Source organism: Urocitellus parryii, chromosome 5 (assembly GCF_045843805.1).
Source record: "Urocitellus parryii isolate mUroPar1 chromosome 5, mUroPar1.hap1, whole genome shotgun sequence".
Lineage (NCBI taxonomy): Eukaryota > Metazoa > Chordata > Mammalia > Rodentia > Sciuridae > Urocitellus > Urocitellus parryii.
The window spans coordinates 20,792,381-20,814,165 of NC_135535.1; the positions used below are offsets into that span (position 1 = coordinate 20,792,381).

General features: G+C 36.2%; 1 protein-coding gene and 1 pseudogene across 6 annotated transcripts in view; one reads left to right on the forward strand and one right to left on the reverse strand.

Moving 5' to 3' along the window:
* Positions 1 to 1,724: 1,724 nt before the first annotated feature.
* The window catches only part of Anks1b (ankyrin repeat and sterile alpha motif domain containing 1B), a 1,073,357-nt gene continuing 1,053,296 nt past the window's right edge, over positions 1,725 to 21,785 (forward strand). For all 6 annotated transcript variants that reach the window (XM_026398716.2, XM_026398722.2, XM_026398739.2 and 3 more), the window contains exon 1: positions 1,725 to 1,858. In XM_026398716.2, coding sequence (XP_026254501.2) covers positions 1,725 to 1,858 — 134 coding nt within the window. The remainder of the gene's footprint in view (positions 1,859 to 21,785) is intronic.
* LOC113190010 (U2 spliceosomal RNA) lies at positions 14,129 to 14,268 on the reverse strand (annotated as a pseudogene).

A 21,785-nucleotide genomic window follows, 5' to 3' on the forward strand; every position in this document is an offset into this window, starting at 1 on the left:
CCATCTCTTGGGATTTTTATGAAGGTTGAGATAAAAATATGGAAAGCACATAGCACAGTGTCTTGTATGTAGTAGCTGCTTTTCAAATGTTTGCAGTAATTATTATCTGCCTATTTTACTTTTCCATTGGGGCAGGAAGGTGTATTGGGAAGAGTGGGGCCCAGGTGAATGATTCTGGAGTGCGTCAGTTCTGGGGTTCAGTTCTGAATTAGCCAATTACTCTGTGTGGCTTCTTAAGAATTTCAATTAACTCATTGAGCCACTACTTCTTTATTTCTAAAATGAATATACAGTAATTATATGCAGATCACCGGGTTGGTGGAAGCAAAGTGCCTATTATGCTCCCTTCCTATCAACTGATTATCAACAAGTTCACATTTATGAAGTCTATTCCAAGGACAATGGGCAGCCAAGGTGTCACAAGAAGTTTCAAAAGAAAATAAACGCGTTCTCCACCACTGGCAGGGAGAGCAACTAATGAAATCAAGCCAACCACACACAGTGAATTGCTGATGATACATGCTAATTAAAGTGGCTCTCTCATCCATGCCCATTTATATTTTTCCCACTGTGGATGTGGAGGAATTTTCAATGAGAGCCTCTTTTCTGGTATTTTTACAAGTCAGCAGATCTCCAAAGCCCAACTGAAATATAAGCTGATGAACGACCCCAGAAAAACTGGAACAGTCACAACTGCTCAGTGGCCAGTGCCACAGAAACTAGGATAAAACAACCTCTTCCTTCTAAACAAGGGCAGATATCTGGGACTCCCTGGGAGAAGTGAGGCGGGGAGGGCGAAATGCGGGTCAGAAGCGGTTGCTGAAGGGCCCCTTCCCAGCACCAAAGCGGCCTGACTATCACCGTCTTGGTCCGGGGCCATGGGGCCAAGGAGGCATCGCGGCCACCGGGAGGACGCCAGTCTTCACAGAGTTAAACCTCTCCCAAGGAGACTGGAGGAGGAGGCTCCCCGCCCACCGAGGGGGAGCGAGCCTCCCGCCGGCGCCCCGCCCCCGCCCCCGCCCCCTCGGGCCGCGCCGCGGGCCGCACCTGCCCGCGCGCACACGCCCCTCGCGCGCAGGCCTGGGAGGCGCCGCCGCCGCCCTCGGCACGCGCCCGCCGCGGCTCGCCCGCACCGCCCTGCCTCGGCGCGGGCCAGGGCCGCGCGAGCCGCCGCCGCCGCGCTCCGCTCCTCCCCGCTGCGGGCCGCGGACGCCGCCGCCGCGTAACGGCCGAGGCGGCCGGCGCGGAAGCTGAGGAGAACCCGGGCCCGGCGTGAGGGCTCGCGGGCCGCCGTGGTCATTCGCTGTGCTCCGCTTCCAGCGAGGACAGTCTCCTCCTGCTGCTCCGACCGCCTCAGTCCTCATCTTCCTCCTCAGTCCTACCACCCCCTCCAGCTCCTCAAAAGCACCCCCGACCCCCTAGCCCTTCACGCCCCACCCGCGGGAACCAGGCCTTGGAAATTCGGGGGAGTGGCTGTAGGGGCGCGTCGCGGCTCCCAGCTCCGCCTGCCCCTCTTCCAGGACATGGTCTGGTCCCCATTGTAAAAGCTGCGCCCCGAAGAGGAGAGCGTTGTGTTCTCCGCGTGGGCTGCAGGGATATCTCCGGGCTGAAGCGCTTGCATTATTTTAGGGTGGGGCGGGAGAGCCCTGGATTTCGGGGAGTGGGGGTGGGCGGGGAGGAGGACCCGAGGAGGGAAAGGACTCTGGGGGAGTCGGTGAGGGACTATGGGGAAGGACCAGGAGCTGCTGGAAGCTGCTCGCACTGGAAATGTGGCTCTGGTGGAGAAACTCCTGTCTGGCAGGAAAGGAGGGATCCTGGGCGGTGGATCCGGACCCCTGCCCCTGTCTAATCTGCTAAGGTAAGGACGGGCATCAGCTCTGGGGATGGCACCCCTGGTTATGCATTGTGATGGATACATCCTCCTCCTCACGGTTTTTGCACCTGGTGGCTGCCAGCGTTTCATTCTTAAATTAGGTAGGAAAACAGACTGTGTGTATGGAGAGGAGGCATGAGACTCCCAGATTGATGCCTTAGATTCTTTGAGTAATTTTAAAATAGCCTTCCATCAATGCGTCAGCCAGCTACTTTTTTTTCTGAGCTGTGTTGCAGAACTTGTGTATGTACCAGTGTGGTTTGAAGAAAATCGGATTTCCATCACTGTTTTTTTTTTTTTTAAATATATTTGCAGCTTCAAGCTAGCCCCCCTCTTTTTTTTTTTTTTGGTTTATTTAAATGAAACTGACAGAGAAGCTATTGCGTGCATGCAATTATCCTGCCAAAGCCACAGCCTCGGGTTGCTGCTACCTTCTCTTGCAGAAGGCATTTGCTGTGCTCTGGGGTTGTGACCCCCACAAAATGAAGAAAGTGAACCTGAGGAGATGTCATCAACTCTGGGAGTGTGTAAAACTTGATGAGGCAGATTATGCAGCCCCAGCAACACTTTTAATCACCTCCACATAAACTTGATTATTATCTCTGGATGCAAGATGCTTGGTCTGGATTGGGATAGTATGTGTAGAATATACTAGAGGCCTTTTAATGTGAAGGTGTTGTAGGTGAGACGAATCTTGCTTGAAGAATCTTTTTAAGACGACATTTAAAAAAATGTCAAGGTCTTTATTCAGCAGGCAGTACCTTAGAGATAGCAGAGTTGATTTGCATATTTGAGAAACTATTAAAAGTTGAATTGATGGACAAATGAACTCAGCTGGGAGGGAGGACTCCTGAATAGCATTTACTCCATAAAATTCAAGGAAAGTTATTTTATTTCTCAAATCATGGCTGTTCAGTTTGTCCTGAGTATTTTTGGAGACATCAGTTATCATATCCTCACCTCACAACATCTCTTAAGCAATCCAACTATACTTGTAAAAATTTTAAAAATCCCAAGTGATTTTCTTGGTTTTTAAAAACTTCCTTTTTACTCTTGGCAGGGCTTCATACAAACTTTTGAGTGATGACATTGTGTTCTTTGCATGGGTTCTCGTAGGTTGTAGTGGTCAGTGCAATTAATTACGATACTGCTAATAGTGAAAATGAAAAGTTCATATTACAGTGAATTAAATTTAGTTGGAAAATAGTTTGATGAGAGTTTTAAAAGCCCCGTATGTTATCATACGTACTCATTGACGATGACATTTTATTGGAATGACAGTTACCTCAGAATAATGAATATACCATATATTTTTAAATAAGTCTTAGAAATGATGACTTGTGTGTAAGCTCTTTTTAAATAAATTTTTGCTTTCAAAAACAAGTAGCCTATGTATGCATATTTCAGACTACAGTTCTCATAACTGCCTTTAGTCACTGGTAATTTATTGAAAAAGTTTATCTAGTTACAATTTTAAGTTATAAGTGATGTAAATCTCAGGGGTTACATTAGTTATAAAAATCATTAAGGCTAGACTTTAATGCTGAAAGAAGTTTTTCAAAACAGTTTGTTTGAAAACAACTAAAGAATTCTTTGAGAACAGTGAGAACTTCGGTTAATTTCATCCAGGCAAATGGTATTTTAAAAAGACTGTGACAGAATTCAAAGGCAGACATCTTTCAAATGCTCCTTTCCCAGTTGGGTCATTTTTTAAAAAAGAATAGATGTCAAAGTTTAGGAGTAAGATACCAACTATTAAATGATGGTAAACAGCAAATAAAGTGCCAAAATTGTGAATAACAGTATACATCTCAAATAGTAGGTTTTCTCTTTTGCTGGTTTTGTCAGAGGTAGAGCAATAGCTTTATAACAGGAATGCACATGGAAAACAAACTAAAAGAAAAGTTCATTAAGTAATTTGAATGAAGTTGTAAAATTCGAAACTAATAACATTTAAATTTGCATTTATCTGTTTCACCCTGAATAAACAACTAAAATAGGATCTTCAAAGAAAATCAGAATTGAAATTGTAATTCTTTGGGTGATCCTTTGAATAAAATAAAATTTCTTACAAGACACTTTTTACTTAGCTATCACTTTATTTTACGATGATTGTCACTAGAAATATATAGGATATTGGACTGGGGTTGTGGTAAAGTGCTTGCTTAGCACACGGTAGGCACTAGCAGCACCACATAAAAATAAAATATTAAAAAAAGATATCTATAGAATAATGGAAAATGTGACTCCCCCCTCCTCAACTAGCCTAATGACACTTAGAAATATTTTAATATTTTGAAATGAATTGTGGAATAGGTTTGGCACTTTTTTCTACCTGCTTTATTACTTGTGTAGTAGTAGTGTCAGACCCTATGCTAAATACTTCCATGTATCATCTTATTCATTTCTTATGTCAACCATAAGAAATTGATTCTAATTTTATAGATGGAGAACTAAAGAGATAGGAAGATTAATAACATGCCCAAGATCATTTAATTAGTAATGCCAAGGATTTGAAATTTAGTGATTCACATTCGCTTTACCAGATATATATATATACACACACACATATATAGTTAGTTGCTGATAGATCTTTATTTTTTTAATACTTGTTGCTGAGAATTGAACCCAGTGCCTCACACATACTAGGCATGTGCGGTACCACTGAGCCCCAGCCCCAGCCCCTTTAACAGATCTTAAATCTTATTCAGGATTTATTTTTATTCACAAAAATTTAAGGTAGATGGACAATTTAGATAGTCCAGTTTGAACATTTTTTTGCTACTAATAGTTAAATTTAAAAATCATCAATTCTTTTCTAATTAAGAAAATATTGACTGCCCTATGAGGGTTTACCAGCTAAGAACTTTGCTGAAGATGCTTTCAATTACTTATTATGTACTAACTGAGCAGTAACTGTATGACAGATAGTCAGGTATGCTTGGGTGACCCCGTCATTTTCAGCAAAAGTAACAATGCTTTTAAGTAAACATAAAAACCTCTCTAATCCTCACTATCCTTTTCTACAGAGGAGATAATAATAGTACCTGTCACATAGGGTTATTGTAAGGATTAAATGTGGTATAAAGTAATAAATGAAAAATGTTAAGCACATAGGTGTTCATCATTAGTGTTATTCTCATGTATCTTTAAAGCACATGAGACTATTTTTTCCTCTACTTTTTTTTAATTGGTGCATTATAGTTGTATATAATGGTGGCGTTTATTGTTTGATTCTATTTCCTAAAGCCTGAATTACTAAAGATTTGCTTTATATTAGACTGGAAGTAAATTTCCAAGTCAATTTTTCATTGGAATCATAGAATCTTCAAATAGAAATGGCTCTTTAATTCAACTTCTCACTCAGTGCAGAAATTTCCTGTATAACATCACTTTCTGATTAGTTATTCTAACCCTGTTAAATCTCCCAGTGACTAGATCTATTCCATTTCTTTCCCATAGCTCTTATTATTTAAAAAATTCATTTACTTTCCTGTAGCTTCCAGTAGTCGGCACCTGTATTGGGTCAATATGAAGTAGTCTAATTCATTTATCAGGACAGTTCTTTGGGTGCATGTATTTAGTTAATTTGTGGAAGAATTCTCATTTTCCTTGCCTGTTATGTGACAATATATCCTAGGTGTTAAGACCTTAAGTATTCATTTTTTTTCCACTACTCTTGGCCTTCTTTGCATATTCTTTTTTTTAAAAAAATTTTTTAGTTGTTAATAGACCTTTATTATTTATTTATTTATATATGGTGCTGAGAATTGAATTCAGTGCCTTACATGTGCTAAGCAAGTGCTGTACCACTGAGCTACAACCCCAGCTCCTTCTTTGCATATTCTTAAATTTGGGAATTACTTTCTTAAAATATAGTGACAGGAAATGAACAATATTCCCTGGATGCCATTTGACCAGTATAGAAAATAGTAGGGCTGGACATACTGTTGAATTAAAAAAAAAGAAAAAAGGATTAAGAGCATTCATAGTATAATATTATTTTTTTTAAAAATATATTTTTAGTTGTAATTGGATACAATACCTTTATTTTATTTATTTATATGTGGTGCTGAGGATCGAACCCAGGGTGTTGCATGTGCTGGGCAAGCCCCCACCACTGAGCCACAACCCCAGCCTAATATGATCCTATTTTTATAAGAAAAAAATGTATGTGAACATTTATGATGTGTGTAAAGTAGTCTGGGATGATAAAACACCAGAATGGAGCTAATATTCATCTTTAGTGGGATTGTGGGTAATCTTTAATTTCTTTTTCTTATCTGCATTTCAGATGTTCTACAATGAATATGTATTATGCAGTTAAAATGGTAGCTTATTATAACATGATACAATGAAATTATTACCTCCTTATTGATTTAAGACCTACCTACAAATCAAGATTTTCTAAGCCATGAAATGGTGTGGTTTACACTGAGCATGTAGTCAATTAAAACTTCCAGGTATTTTTTTTCCCCCCTCAATGACCTGTGAAGACATATTCTCTCTCCTGGTGTTTGTAAAAGTATTGGTTGAACTTAAATTATTCGTATTACATTTCATCTTATTTGTTTTAGCCTGTTTTGTAATATATCTAAATCTTTAAACTAATAAGTCTATCAGCATATTAACTTGTCTCCTCTGCCTCATCTGTAGATTTAATGTTTTCTATAAGTGGTATACAACACACCATAATATATCCCCAATGAATCTCTTCATCTTAGTTTAAATTTAAAAGTATCAATTTTTATGCATAGTATTTCTCCCTACATTTGTGCCACTTAATAGAACTGTCAGCTACTTCTCTGCATTATACTTGTGAGAATATAGTGAGGTAGTTTGTTCATTGCCTTTCTTAAATTCATGCCATGTTCTGTTTATGGCAATACTTTGATCTATTGCTTTAATAGTATAAGTTCCACCAAAATCAGGATGTTTATTATAACTTGTTTCTGGTAGTGAGCCATTGATAATTCCTAGCTTTTATGAATATTCTTTTTAGCTTCTTGCATCTAATTCTTCTGGGTCTAGATCTTTAACACACATTTAAAGCAGCTAAGTGTCTCTTATGATCTTTCTGTTTGGAGCTTTAATAATCTCCTTATTTGTTTATCCTTTGTAGTTTGAAAATAATTCTCAATAGGGAAGACAAAAGCCAAATAAAAGTTGGGAAGAATCAGATTGTTGGCACTGTTAGATATAAGAGAATATTCTTCTGTGGTCTAAAACCATCCACAGTTTATATTGTTGGAGCTTAAGGTTATGTTATGAACTATCATACCTCCCTGTTTTTCAAACTTAGTTGAAATAGCATTAGCATTTTTCCTGGGAAAGTATTTATTTCTCTTTTGTGTTTGTTTTCAGTTATATCCCTTACCACTCTGATGCTTAAAGAAATATGAGCTCATCAGAACTCATCTGGGTACTTACTTAGATTGAGTTGCCTCCCTGCTTTTCATCCTCTAGATTATATACAAAATTTCATTTTGTTTAACTTGTATCTTTTATGAGACAGCTGCAAAATTATTATTTCCCCTCCTCCCCCCCCCCCCCCCCAGTTTGCCACTGAATTACATTGCCAGTCCTTTTTATTTTAAGACAGGGTCTCACTAAATTGCTGAGGCTGTCCTTGAACTTGTGATTCTCCTGCCTCCATCTTCCCAGTCACTATCTTATAGGTGTGTGGCACTGCTCTTTGTCATAGCTACCTTTTAGTCTAAGCAAAAATAATTCTCATTTAAATAGTGCATTTTTTTAACTGACTGTAGTATTAAGAATTATTTGTATTTTAATAAAGCAATAAAAGTTTGTTAATACCTTATAGTTACTTGCTTTTTTTAATGCTCCAGAGTTGAATAATACATAATGTATATTTAGTAAATTCTTGTTCAACATAAAGGATCCAGTTCTTAAGATACACGAGTGGAAAAGTTAGATCAATAAGAAGAGTGTGTGTGGGGGATCTTCTCATCACCAAAGGCAGATAGACCAGAGAGTTTATACATGTTTCAGATTTAGGATTCCACTCGTGAAGTTTTTGGTGCTGGGTACAAGGAGCTAAGAAGCAACCAGGAAGCATAGTAATGTTCATAATTTGGCCAGTTGTGGTTATTGGTACTCTAACATAAGAAATTTACTTTTAGGGAAGCTGCATTGGTTAAACAGAATAAGTCACAAATAGAGCAGTCAAGCCTCATGAAAATGTTATGTCTATAAAAATAGTCAAGTTGCAAGTGGGTTATCTATTTTAGATAGTAATGATGTTTGAGGCGGTGATTGCACTATTATGTTCGGGGAGCTGTGTCTGCCAGAGTGAACAGTGCCAGCTGCATCATGGGAAATAAGGAGCCAGGAGAGGGAATTTTGGTGTTGACCTCTTTCTCTACTAAGCAGGATTTTCAAACTCCCTCTTCAAAACCCTGAGAGCGATGGATGTCTCAGTGAATTAGGACAGCTAGGCAGTGACTAGTACTCATCCTGTTCATCTTTATATTGCACAGTTGTTAATGTGTGTGTCTCACTGATTTCTTATCATGGATGGAATGGTGGAGCAAGTCCTCTCTGACATTAAGGTAGAAGTGTACGATATTCAGCAGTGTTGTTGTTGCCTTTAGCAGTTTAACCTCACAGGTGACAGTAAACAATTTGATTACTTCCATTGTATACTGAATAATTTATTATGTATTTGAGGTAATTTTGGAAAAATTTCTCCAAAAACCTATTATAGAACATTCTTTCTGGGTATTTAACTAGAAATGGAAGCTGACTGTAATGTAAATCAAGGGTTAGAAAAAACTAATTTAAACCTATGGAACCTGAAGTTATTTCACATTTAATATATTTTAGTGTGTCTTTGGTTTCTGGTTTGAACATATTGCAGAATGGTATTAGTTAATTAAAATACTGTGAGTTTTGATTACTCATGTTGATAAGAGAATATTTTATATTTGAAAAAGCAAGAATTTATACAGAATACTCATCTGTTTTCTAGTTCGTTCTTGTGTGTGTGATGAAAATGTCTGATAAATCTAATAGGAGGCCAGAGGCATGATGCCAGTTGAAAACCCAATGAATTTTAAATCTGAGTGAGGCTTGAAATTGGTTTTTGAGGGTGGATCAAAAAGTATGGTCTACCCAAATCTTCACCATGTTGGCTTAGGATCTGACTTTCTTAACAAGACTTCTAAAGTGCAAGAAGTAAAATAAAGAATCAGTAAATGAGATGCATTCAACTAAAAAGCTTTTTAGCAAAGGAAACAATCAGTAATGTGAAGGGAGAGCCTATGGAATGGGAGAAAATCTTTATGCACTTCAGAACACTAATCTCTAGGATATATAAAGAACTCAAAGCACATAACACAAAAAACAAAACAAAACAAAACCCAATCAGTAAATGGGCTAATGAACCAAATACTTCACAGAAGAAGAAATACAGTCGATTAACTAATATATGAAAACGTGTTTAACATCTATGCCAATTAGAGAAATGCAAATCAGAACTACACTAAGATTTCATCTCACTCCAGTCAGAGTGCCAATTATCAAGAATACAAATAACAATGTTGGTGAGGATGTGGGGGGAAAAGGTACACTCACTCATACATTGCTAGTGGGATTGCAAATTGATGCAACCAATATGGAAAGTGGTATGAAGATTCCTCAGAAAACTTGGAATGGAAACACCATTTGGCCCAGCTATCGAACTCCTCAGGTTATACAAAGGACTTAAAATCAGTGTCCTACAGTGACACAACCACATCAATGTTTATAGTAGCTCAGATCACAATAGTTAAATTATGGAACCAACCTAGGTGCCCTTTAACAGATGAGATAAAGAAAATGTGATATATATATATACACAATGGAATATTATTCAGACTTAAAAGAAGAACAAAATGATGGCATTTGCTGGTAAATGGATGGAGCTGGAGAATGGAGAATATTATGCTAAGTGAAATAATTCAATCCCAAAAAACAAAAGGCCAAATGTTTTCTCTGATATTTGGATGCTAATTCACAATAAAACAGGTGGGGCTAGGGAATAATAGAGTAACTTTGGATTAGACAGGAGTGAAGGGAGGAGGGAGGGTATGGGAATAGGAAGGAAAGTAGAATGAATCAGACATTATTACCCTATGTGCATATATGACTACATGACCTGTGTGATTCTACATCATGTATAACTAGAAGAATGATAAGTTATACTCCATTTATGTATGATGCGCAAAGTGCAAAAGAATGATAAGTTATACTCCATTTATGTATGATGCGCAAAGTGCATTCTACTGTCATATATAACTAATTAGAACAAATTTAAAAAAAGATGATCAAAAGATAAATTTTTATTTTTTCAGTTTCTTTTAAAGTGTCCAGAGAGTGTTGATTTCTGAATCTGTTACTTATTGATAGTGCTTGCTTATTAAATGTCATGTCTTCATGGATCTAACTTTAATATAGAACTTTGATTCATTTGTGCTATAGAGTTATTTAGATAGAATCCAAATTGTATTGTGAGAGTAACTTTATTTAACATAGTTAATTACTTCTAGTTAAGTGATATGAAACAGTCTTCTTAGATTGGTTACCATTTTTGTTTTTAATCATTGTGGGTCAAGTCTTGTCTGATGGTTGTGGGCCTAGACAATCAACCTCATTTCCTGTTACCTGCTTGATGTTTTTGTTCTCATACTGCATTTCCTCTAACTTTCCCATCCAAATCACTTTTTCTAGAAAAAAGTCTTTTCTAATTACTACATGTTCACTTTGGCTGTGGTTTTGGAGACAGCTCTTTCCTAAAGGAAGCAAAATTTGTTAGAGCTGGAAGGGATTGTATAGTGAAAAGTGTATCAAGAAAAGCAAATATTGGGCCTTGAAGATTGAGAGGTCTACAGAGTTAGCTTTCAACATCTCTAGTTTCATGTTTACCTCAATATTTATTTCTCCCCAACCTGATGGAACCAGGCCTGTCTCTTTCCTGTCTTTACTCCAAAAACTACTTATGGCAGATGTCAGTTAATTCATAGAGAAGTGCAACTGCTAAAGCTTTTAGGAAGATGTTCTTTTAATATTTTAACTTAAAGAGGTAACTAAATCTTATGCCAAACAAAATAGTACATTTATGAAGTTTGGTAGTAGAGCATTCTAATGGAGTTGCTTTTATCTGGTTTACAAGAGGGAGTGAGCATTTATCCTTCCTTTTATAAGGCTGTAGAGGAAAGGATTGATAGGGACATAGCACTGATAATATTGATAATTGAGAGGCTTTTTAAAATGCTTCTTATTTAATTCCTATAACTTCTTAAATTTTTTTTTTTTTGAGAGAGAGAGAGAGAGAGAGAGAGAGAGAGAGAGAGAATGAGAATCTTTTTTGTAGATGGACACAAACAATGCCTTTATTTTTTATGTGATGCTGATATCGAACCCGGGTCCTGCCTGTGCTAGGCGAGTGCTCTACTGCTGAGCCACAATCCCAGCCCAAATTCCTATAGCTTTTTATCAGATCTATATGTACTCATTTTATATATCAACATATGCTTATTTCCAGAAGTTATTCCTTAGATTTGTTATATTTATTATATAATCACAAGTGACAAGCTATGAAATAAAATTATGTAAGAGCTTTCATCCCAGATGTTTGAGATTTGAATTATTTTAAACCGATTTCTTTTTATTAAAAAAATTCATGTTGCAAGTTGACTTTAGTATCTAGGTTATGAATTAACTTTTCAACTTTTTGGTTCTGGGATTGAACCCAAGGGTACTTTAACGCTGAGCTACCTTCTCATTTCTTTTCATTTTGCTTTGTTGCGGAGGCTGGCCTTGAACTTGCAATCCTGCTGCCTCAACTTCCTTGTATTACATGTGTGTGTTGCCATACAAAATAAATTTGTTTTACTATACCGAGAAGGCATATGAAGTTCTAACCCCTGGATCCCATTTAGTATTCTTCTGCATTAATTTTAGTTTTCTTTCTGCTTAAATTATTCTTAGCTACTTGAGGTTCTTGTTTGATACCTCTAGTTACTAATCTGCATTTGAAATGGCTTATGTATCATACAGATATGCTAAATATAGTATTGTTTTGAATATACTAAAAAACTAGTATATTTACTTACAGAATTATCTCTGTGTAGATTTTTACTGCTAGTGTGGAGACACTGGAGTGAGTGGGAGTGTGTTTGGGCGAGCAAGAGGAATTATGCAGGGATGTTCTTTGGCTTAGTAAGCTCCAGTAGTGAGTAGCCTAGCACAGAGTTGTTTTCTGTTGGTTTGCTTTGGTTATTCATCAGAGTGGTCTGTCATTCTGAAGACTGATAGAAACTGACTGTGAAGACATCATCAAGGCTGTGGGAAAGCAAAGATTACAGTGATTAACTATTTCTTAACCCTCCCCGCCGTGTGTGTGTGTGTGTGTGTGTGTGTGTGTTTCCCTGCAGCATACCAGGGTATACTTAGATGAAACTTATCAGCCAACCAAATACATCCAACTAATCAACAAATCAATCAGAATTTTATAGGAAACTGACAACAATGACAATGGGACAGTCATATAACAAAGAGTTAATATACAGTGTAATATATGCTGCAGTGGAAGTATCAAACAAAGTTATAAGAGCACTAGGGCACCTCTAATTCTACCTGGTAGAGGTACTCAGGGGAAACTTTAGAGAACTTTTAGGATGAGTAGGTGTTTGCTAGGCTGACAAGTATGAGAGAAGAATATTTTAGGCAGAAGGATCAGTATATACAATAATAATGTATAGAAATATAGAATATGATTTGGAGTATTTGCTGGTGTATGTGCGTCCCAGATACGCTAACTTCTTTATATCCAATCTTCACAATAATCCTCAAGGTCTTTATTACCAAGACCATTTTTACATGTGGTTAAAGATCAGAAAAATTGAATAACTTGCCCAAGTTATGGAGCCAGTAAATAATATATTCAAGATTTAAATTTAGGTATTTCTGATCCCAGGTATCTTTTTTTATGTGCTATTTTACTGCCTGGTTACACAAGGATCAGTATATATCCTGGATTAAGGTAAGAAAATACCAATACATTTTCAGTATATAATTAAATTACTTTTTCTGCAAACATTTTTTGATTTTTTTAAAATAATAAATTAAATACCTCCATTTTATTTATTTATTTTTATGTGGTGCTGAGGATTGCTCCCATTACTCTGCACTTGCTAGGCAAGCACCCTTCTGCTGTCACATAATTTTATAGTGACATATTTCAGTTGCAAACTATTTCTCAATTTTGTTTATGCTTATCATATAGTTTTCTTAGTAAGGGCACTATTTTACTTTAAGCTTGTTTATGATAGCACATGAACAGTAAAATGAATTGAGTTAAAAAAATAAGTTAGGTAAAGATGCTTCAAAATACTTCATTGTGAGTTCTTTTCATTTTAAAACAGATTGTTTTACCAAAAATTTCTTGGGTGCTTGATGTTGTCTAACATCGGTTGTCTTCAGAGGTGGGTTCATCCCATGTGCGTGGGTTTATTTCTCACCTCTTCTTTCTTACACAAAAAAGGAAAATACAGTGTTCACCATAGTCTTCATTTTATGATTCATATCTTTCAAGCCAATAAATCTGAATCCATAGTTAACTCATTTTTAAGCTCATGATTAACTTGGGGGTTTGTCAACTCTAGCATGAACCTCTGTAGAAAACCCAGGGAACCAGGTCCCTCTAATCCTTTTGCTATACTTTTCTCTCTCTTGTAGTTCTGATGTATTCTTTGGCTTCTTTAACCTGAAACTCATAACTCCATTCATGAAAAGTTTTCTATATTGTATTTTATTTAATCCTGATTTATATCTCCACTTTTTAGAACAGTAAATGAAAGGAATAGCAGAATGGAATGTGTAATGTCCTAGTCTTGATTTTGAATGCAATGGACTTTGAGCCTTAGGCAAATTATTTAACTTCTTTGAGCTTCAGTCTCCTTATTTCTAAGTAAGTTTCACTTACTCATTGTCAACCATGGTCTGAAAATATTAAATGGAAAATGATATAAGTAAACAATTCTTAAGTTTAAAATAACTTTATTATAGTATATTATTGCTGTTGTTAATCTTATTGTACTTAATTTATAAATCAAACTTTATCATAAGTTATGTATGTATAGAGGAGAAAAACAGTATATGTACCATCTGAGGTTTCAGGCATCTGTCATGGGTCTTGGAACATATCCTCCCTGGATAAGGGTGGAGTACAGTAATTATAATGAAATAGTGCAATGTTTGTCAAGTAGTAGGGAATAAAATACTTATTCTTATTACTTAGACATTAATGGCCATAAAGAACAGTCAGTATATATGCATAATTATAATTCATAATCATACTACACTTGATCTTAGCCAAAAGGCCCAGAAATCATAATAGTAAGTACTAATTATAGATTTCCTAAAGATATGTACTTCTTTAGGTACATTGTTTTAACCCAAACCTTAAGTAGAGTGACTACAGGCAGGAGTACAGGCAATTAGGGCATGATATTGTTTGGCTAGTTATCTGATTCCAGAGGTGATTGGTTTTTTCTACTTCTAGGAGAGATACTGGTGACAAAATATTTAGCATTTGTTTCTTCTGCTTTCCTCACAAAACTAATTTGAAGAGAAAGAGATTGTATTCTATTAAAGTTGTGCTATGTTATCATCCATTAGGTTAATTGGTTCCTAATAAGCCTATCCTGAATATTTTCTTTCTTTTTAAATCATTAATTGACAGATATTTCGGGGGGTATATACTATATATTCAGTATGGTGATATTGTTTTGGAGGATAGAAAAACAGACTCTTCTCTAGGCCCTTATAAAAATTACCTAATAAAATAAATAACTATATAGTAGTAGTTAATTTTGCTAGGGCACGAAAGTTCACAAGTGTGACTTTGTTTTTTTTTTTTTTTTAATCAGTCTGGTGTCAACATTGGGCTTCCACCTACTTCTGTACATCAGTGCATGCTCTAACTCTGACTGCAAATCAAGTTTTTTTTTTTTTAAAGAGAGAGTGAGAGAGAATTTTAATATTTATTTTTTAGTTATTGGCAGACACAACATCTTTGTTTGTATGTGGTGCTGAGAATCGAACCCAGGCCCCACGCATGCCAGGTGAGCACGCTACCGCTTGAGCCACATCCCCAGCCCTGCAAATCAAGTTTAAGTAATTCCTTAATAGGTGGAGGGAGAAGTATGTACCATCAATTTTTTTAATTTAACATTTTTTAATTTTGAAATTATCACATATAATGGCAAAACTGGAAGTACAGTTCAAAGAACTCACCCCTCTGTGAACCATTTGAGAGTAAGTTGCTTAACCTGATTACCCCAGATATTCTGGCTATATATCCTATAAATAAGGACATTCTCTTATATAGCCACAATACAACTTACTAAAATCAGTAAATTACTTGATTATATCACAACCCCTGTCCTCAGGTGCCATTTACTTTTTGCTAATTGTCTCAATAGTGTTTTTCATTGGGATTCAGTTTAAAATCATACATTGCATGATAATCAGACTTCCTTAGTCTTGATAGTTTTTCAGTCTTTTACTTTTATGACACTTTTTTTGACACTTTTTGGATACTGTAAGCTAGTTACTTTGTAAAATGTTCCTCAATTTGGGTTTGACCCTGTTTTCTCATGATTAGATTCAAGTTATGCATCTTTGGCAGGACTGTTACAGAGGGATGTTGTGTTCTTTCCATTGTTCCCTATCAGGTGGCACATTATTTGATTTGTTCCTCTACTGATAATGCTCATTTTAATAACTTGCTTATAATGGTGGTTGTCAAGCTTCCGTATTACAATTACTCTTTTTTTCTTCGGTAATAACTATTTTGTAAAGAGGTAATTTAAACTATGTAAATATCCCAGAACACATCTTTCCCTGTCCCTGTCCTGGAACTAGCCCTTTCTTCAAGTGACATGGTTCATTTTATTGGAAAATGATAATTAGAAACTAAGATTTGGGTACTGTGTATGTTCATGGCTTTTGAGGTGTCACCTCTCCCAGGTCCTGTCAGCCAGGGAATTACTATATGTAGATATTCATACACAGAAATGCACATATTTATATTTATTTTGAAAACCTTGAGTTTATAGTGGTATCTAATTCCAGTCAAAATCCACACACAGACTTCATTCTATTTGTAACTTTTATCTTTTTCAATCCTGGCTTCTGATGTTTTTGTATATATGCTTATTTGGCATAATCCCACTGTATGTATCCAGTTCTTTCTCCACTGCCATCCCTTCCCCAATCTGTTAATGTCTACCTTCTCCCCTCAATCTGTTAATGTCTACCTTCTCTACCTCTCCATGCTAGGTTGTGTTTTTTTTTTTTTTTTTGGTACTTGGGATTGAACTCAGGGATACTTGATGCTAAGTCATATCCCCAGCCTATATTGTATTTTATTTAGAGACAGGGTCTCATTGAGTTGGTGAGTACCTCAGTGTTGTTGAGGCTGGCTTTGAACTTGTGATCCTCCTGTCTCAGTCTCCTAAGCAGCTGAGATGACTGGTGTGCGCCACCACGTCCAGCTAGGTTGTTATGTAAATATTTCTCTTTGTGCTTCTCAGGCTCTGACTTCCTGTGCTGGCCTATATCTGCAGGGTGTACCCTTTTCATCCTGCTTGGTCTCCAATCCTCTGCACTGGATCATTGACTCTTGCATGAGGATATCCTCTCACCGTGTTTGAATTTTGATACTTGTGTCAGGATGGTCCCTTCTGCTGCCACCACACAGACACCCTATTTAAGCCCTCTCATATCCTACCAGCCCTCCATGGAGATGCCTTCTCATTTAAGTAGGCTCTGCCATCCCATACTAGGCTGCCCTAGTATGGACATCCTCCTATCCTAGCTTGGTCTCTGTCATTTCATTGTGAGCCACTGTGATTTCCCTCTTTTTGCTGGTGTGGATACTACCTTTCTCTGTCCAACTTGATGACTTTAGGGATTGAATTGTTCATGAAGAAAAGGGAAATGAGGAAAGTAAAAAGGAAGAATGGAAAAAGAAATGAGAAGGAAAGTAACAGTATTATCATTATTATTATTTTTTGTGATGATGATGTTGATGTTCTTTCCAATTAAGTGATGTATATACCTTATATTGGAAGAAAATAAACCCATGGGAGTTAAGAATTTTAGGTAACATGGAGATTATGACCAAAGTGTGAGTACTGTGTGTCAGTTCTTCTGACACTGTTTCTTTTGCAGTTAGAAGAGAGATAATGATAATTTGACAGGCTGGTCAGCTCTTTGCATTTTTTTAAAAAGAGAAATGGTTTATTTCAACTCAATATTTTTTTCTAATTAGTTATGCATGACAGCAAAATGTATTTCACTTCATTGTACACAAATGGAGTACAATTTTTCATTTCTCTGGTTGTACATGATGCAGAGTTGGTTTTTTGGGATTGGCTTACTTTGCTTAGCATGATATTCTCCAACTCCATCCATTTACCTGCAAATGCCATGATTTTATTCTCTTTTAATGCTGAGTAATATTCCATTTTGTATATATACCACAGGTTTTTAATCCATTCATCTATTGAAGGGCATCTAGGTTACTTCTACAGTTTAACTATTGTGAATTGAGCTGCTATAAATGTTGATATGCTGTGTTACTGTAGTATGCTGATTTTAAGTCCTTTGGGTATGGATCCTTTGCATTTTTTGAGCTTTTGTTGTGGACATGTAATAAGCTTCCTGCTTGCCTAAGAGGCATAAAATCTTTATATAGTTTTTGCTTTATTTTTAACTATTTTAGTTTCTATTTAATTGTCAGTGAAGTGCACTCTCAAGAATTTCAGTAAGATGATGATAATGCAGAAAAAGTTATAAAAACTTTGAGATAGTAACTGTAATTCACTGAAGAGTTTGCAGAATTTGATAGAGATAAGGACTTCATCAAGTAAGATTTTTTATTATATGATATTCCCACTGTGATTTTAAAAATGTCACATAAACATTGTCAGGCAGTTGACCAAATATGTTTTAAAAATGGCAAATCTGTTTAGGTCTTATAAAATGATTATTTCTCTAAATGAACCAGGACAGTAAGTAATTCATACTGGGGATTTCCCAGACTTTAAATTATTGCCAGGAATCTATAATTCCTAGAAACAAAACTGAGCATAAATCTTCCAAGAAGCTTTTTAGTAAATATTTACTATAGCTGAAAAATACTATCATTATTTGCAAAGAGTGGGAAAAACTAGTTGAGAACATTTCAGAAATAATTCATTACAATTACCTTTTGTACTTTTAAAGGCCATTCAGCTTTTCATGCCAAATTCCAGAAAAGGTAAACAGCAGGCAGTAGTATTAGTTGGTACTCTCCTTCTCTAGGTTTTGGAAAATGTACTCTGTGGAAAGATGATCAGAATTTTAGTTGTACTACTTAAGAATGGAACTAAACAGGTGTGGATTTTAAAAATGATGTACTTAATGTAGAAAATAACTTATAAGATCTAAAAAGATCATGATTCCTACTTTTACATTCCTGTTTTCTTATCAATAATATGACCTTTTCATAGTATTGCATAGTATTTGTCCTTTTTTTGATATTATCCTTGGGATTGCATAGGAATAGTTCTTAAGTGTCACAGTTTGTAACATTTAATTAGCAGAACAAAGGTCTATGCAGAGTGCCTATATTATCTGTTCCCCATTACCCATCAAAATGTCTCCCTAACTCTTGGTTTTGGGGATTGACAGATACTTATTTGCTTAGCAGTCTAATCCATATTATTATCACTTCTGTGATAGAAAGAATCCATGTCCAAAATGACCTTCTTTGGAAGAATTGCTTGCTTGTTCTTTAAAGAAAAATGTGAATTTATAAGACTGTAGAAGTGTTTTATAGAATTAAAACAAAACAAAACCCTGAACTGCCAGGCTGTTGGAAAGACTGGGAATTAAAGCAACAAAGATCCTTGGGACAGATCTTTAAATGTAAACTAGAGGCTGCTGTGTCTCTCTGAACTCAGTCTCATGTGTAGGGAAAGAAGAGTACAAAATCTTAGAAAAGGGGCATGTGGGAAAAAATGTTTATTACAACTGTTTTGTGAATTTCTTGAGAGAATACACCCTACTCAGAAATTTTTGTTCATTCAGAATTTCCCACTTCCTCTGTTATACTTCCCTTACCTTTTTTTTTTTTTTTTTTTTTTGGTACTGGGGATTGAACTGAGGGGCACTTGGTCACTGAGCCACATCTCTAGCCCTTTTTTGTGTTTTACTTAGAGACAGGGTCTCACTGAGTTAGTGCCTCGCTTTTGCTGAGTCTGGGTTTTGAACTTGTGATCCTTTTACCTCAGTCTCTGAGTAGCTGGTTTTACAGGTGTGCGCCGCAGTGCCCGACTTTCCTTCTTTAAAGAACCAAAATACTGTGTGACTATGGGTTTGTTTTTCAATGTGGTAGTGGTGTTAGGAACAATGTTTTAAGTGTCAAGGAGTTTCTAGTAGTAAAGTCACTAAAAAAAAAAAAGCCTAATCCTTCTGTTTTCCTTAGTTCTATGCTATGAAAATTATCTAGCCCCTACCATTGTTATTTTGTAATATTTATTTTAGATCAGTGAGAAGCCCTTTTAAAAAACCCTGTAGACCCCTAGTCAAGTATGGGCCTGAACTAAGAAAAATTAATCTAGACTTAAAAATTTATGCAGATTCAGACATAGTCCAGGCTTTTCCTTTTAGTTAATATATTTAGGTTTCTTGCCTTTTTTTTTTCTGTTTGATCTGCTTCCTTAATAGTTCAGCTGTTTTTCTGCTGCAGCTAAGCTGTGTCAGCTTTTGCTAGTAAACCTGTGGAAAGGAAACTAAAACATGCTCTTTGAAGGAAACAAAGGAGTTAGAAATAGAAAGAAAGGGAGGTTAAGAGAAAGAGTCATGGTTGGCCATAGTTTTCTCAAGGTAATTTATTTGGCTAGTTCAGTTAAATACTCAAGAGGCCAGATTATCTGTCTTGGAAGTGTGTAAGGAAACCTTACCCTGGATAGATGGTTACAGCCTAGAAGAAAAGGGCAAAGCTTATCCACAGGGATTCAAGGATTTCTACCTTTAATTTTTAGAGCTTATTACATGGGTAAAGGTATGCTTTTAATCTGTCTTTGAACCATTATTTCTAAGCATCCATAAATGTGAATCTTTAAAAGAATTCTCTACATTCCACATTTATACACCACACATTTTGCTCATATTTCGTCTCCTGTTCCTTTTGCAAACAAAGTGCTCATTTTGGCTGTTTTCCAGATATGACAGTTGGTGGACATGCTTCAGTAGAGAAAAGGAAATTTCCCCTGCTTATCTATTCTCTCCCGTCTGCCCAAGATAGTGTGTGGCTGTCAATTGTGACCTGATTTTGAAATAATTTATTAAATAGAGGGATGCATGATGTTATTTAAAATTTTGGGATGACATTGACTTTTAGTCCTTTATAATCAGCTCTTGACTAGATTTTCTGGGTATATTGCTGTTGGGATTTTAGAAATTTCCTAACTCCTTCAGTGAATTCAGATTCTGTTCAGTGTCAAGTATGACTTAATGTTTACTCAGGAAATAAATAAAAATACACAATTCAGAAGACAAAGCAGATATCTATCTATCTATCTATCTATATATATAAAATGGTTTTTTTGCCACGAAAACCAGTATTTTGGGTATATATTCATTTTATAGGTAAGGATAATGTTCTTATTAGCTAGTAGGCTGCTTAAGAAAATAGTCAAATGAATATAAAATACTTATTTTTGGTAGGAGTTTATTGATTTCATTAAATAGGTTGACATCTTTTCATTTTTATGTTAAAATTTAATGTATGTGCAATTGGTAATAATTTAAGGTTTTTTACTTATAATCTTTTCATCTGAATTTGGGAGAGAAGTCTAAATGAATTACATTTCTCTTAAAAATCATGTTTTTTGGTTTTAAAAATTATTACTTTCAAAAATTTATGCTAACCTTATATCTCCAATTCATTCCTCTTCTTGTACTCTACACATAATATTCCCAATGTGCTATTGAACATGTCCCCTTCATTGTAGGTACAAAACTCAAAAAACATTCACTATTTTTACCCTTAGTTCTGCTCTGCTCCCTGTATGACTCTTTTTTTGAAATATTTTTTTAGTTGTAGATGGACACAATATCTTTATTTTATTTATTTATTTTTATGTGGTACTGAGGATCAAACCCAGTACCTCACGCATGTGAGGCAAGCACTCTGCCACTGAGCCACAACCCAGCCCCTTTGTATGACTCTTGTGTTAGGAAACTACAGCGTATCATTTATCTAAGGTAGAAACCCTAGAGCCATGCTTGACCATTTCTCTCACAGCTAACTTGTGTCCATTCACTATCACTGATTCCAATATTAGGTCTTCCAATCCAGTCCCTCTTTGCTATAATAGGAATAGTTCTAAAATGGTTACTTTTTGACTTAGAAATACATCAGTAGCTCTTCATTACATGAGTGAAGACCAAACTCTTTAGCATATTACTTGAGGCCTCTTGTGATTTGATTTTTCTTAACTGCCTTCTTTTTCACCTGTCCTTCTTTATAATGGCATCCTGCAACTATACCCGATTTCTGTAGTTGACAATGTCAGCAGGAATTCTTAGCTTACCGCTATTGCTTCCCTTGGAATACCCATCTTTCCTTGTGTGCTTAGTGAAGCCCTTTCATCCTCATAGTCTCTACTCCAGTATAATCATCTCTTCTGGGAAGCTTTTCCTGATCTCTATCTTTGGTGCTTCCCTGACACTTTGTATATGTAGTTCTATTTTTAGTATTTCAGATGCTGCATTGTGATTTTTTGTTTTCATGTTTGAGTTTCCACTACATCAGGAACTCCCTCAGGCTTGAGATCTTTTAAAATGCTGTACA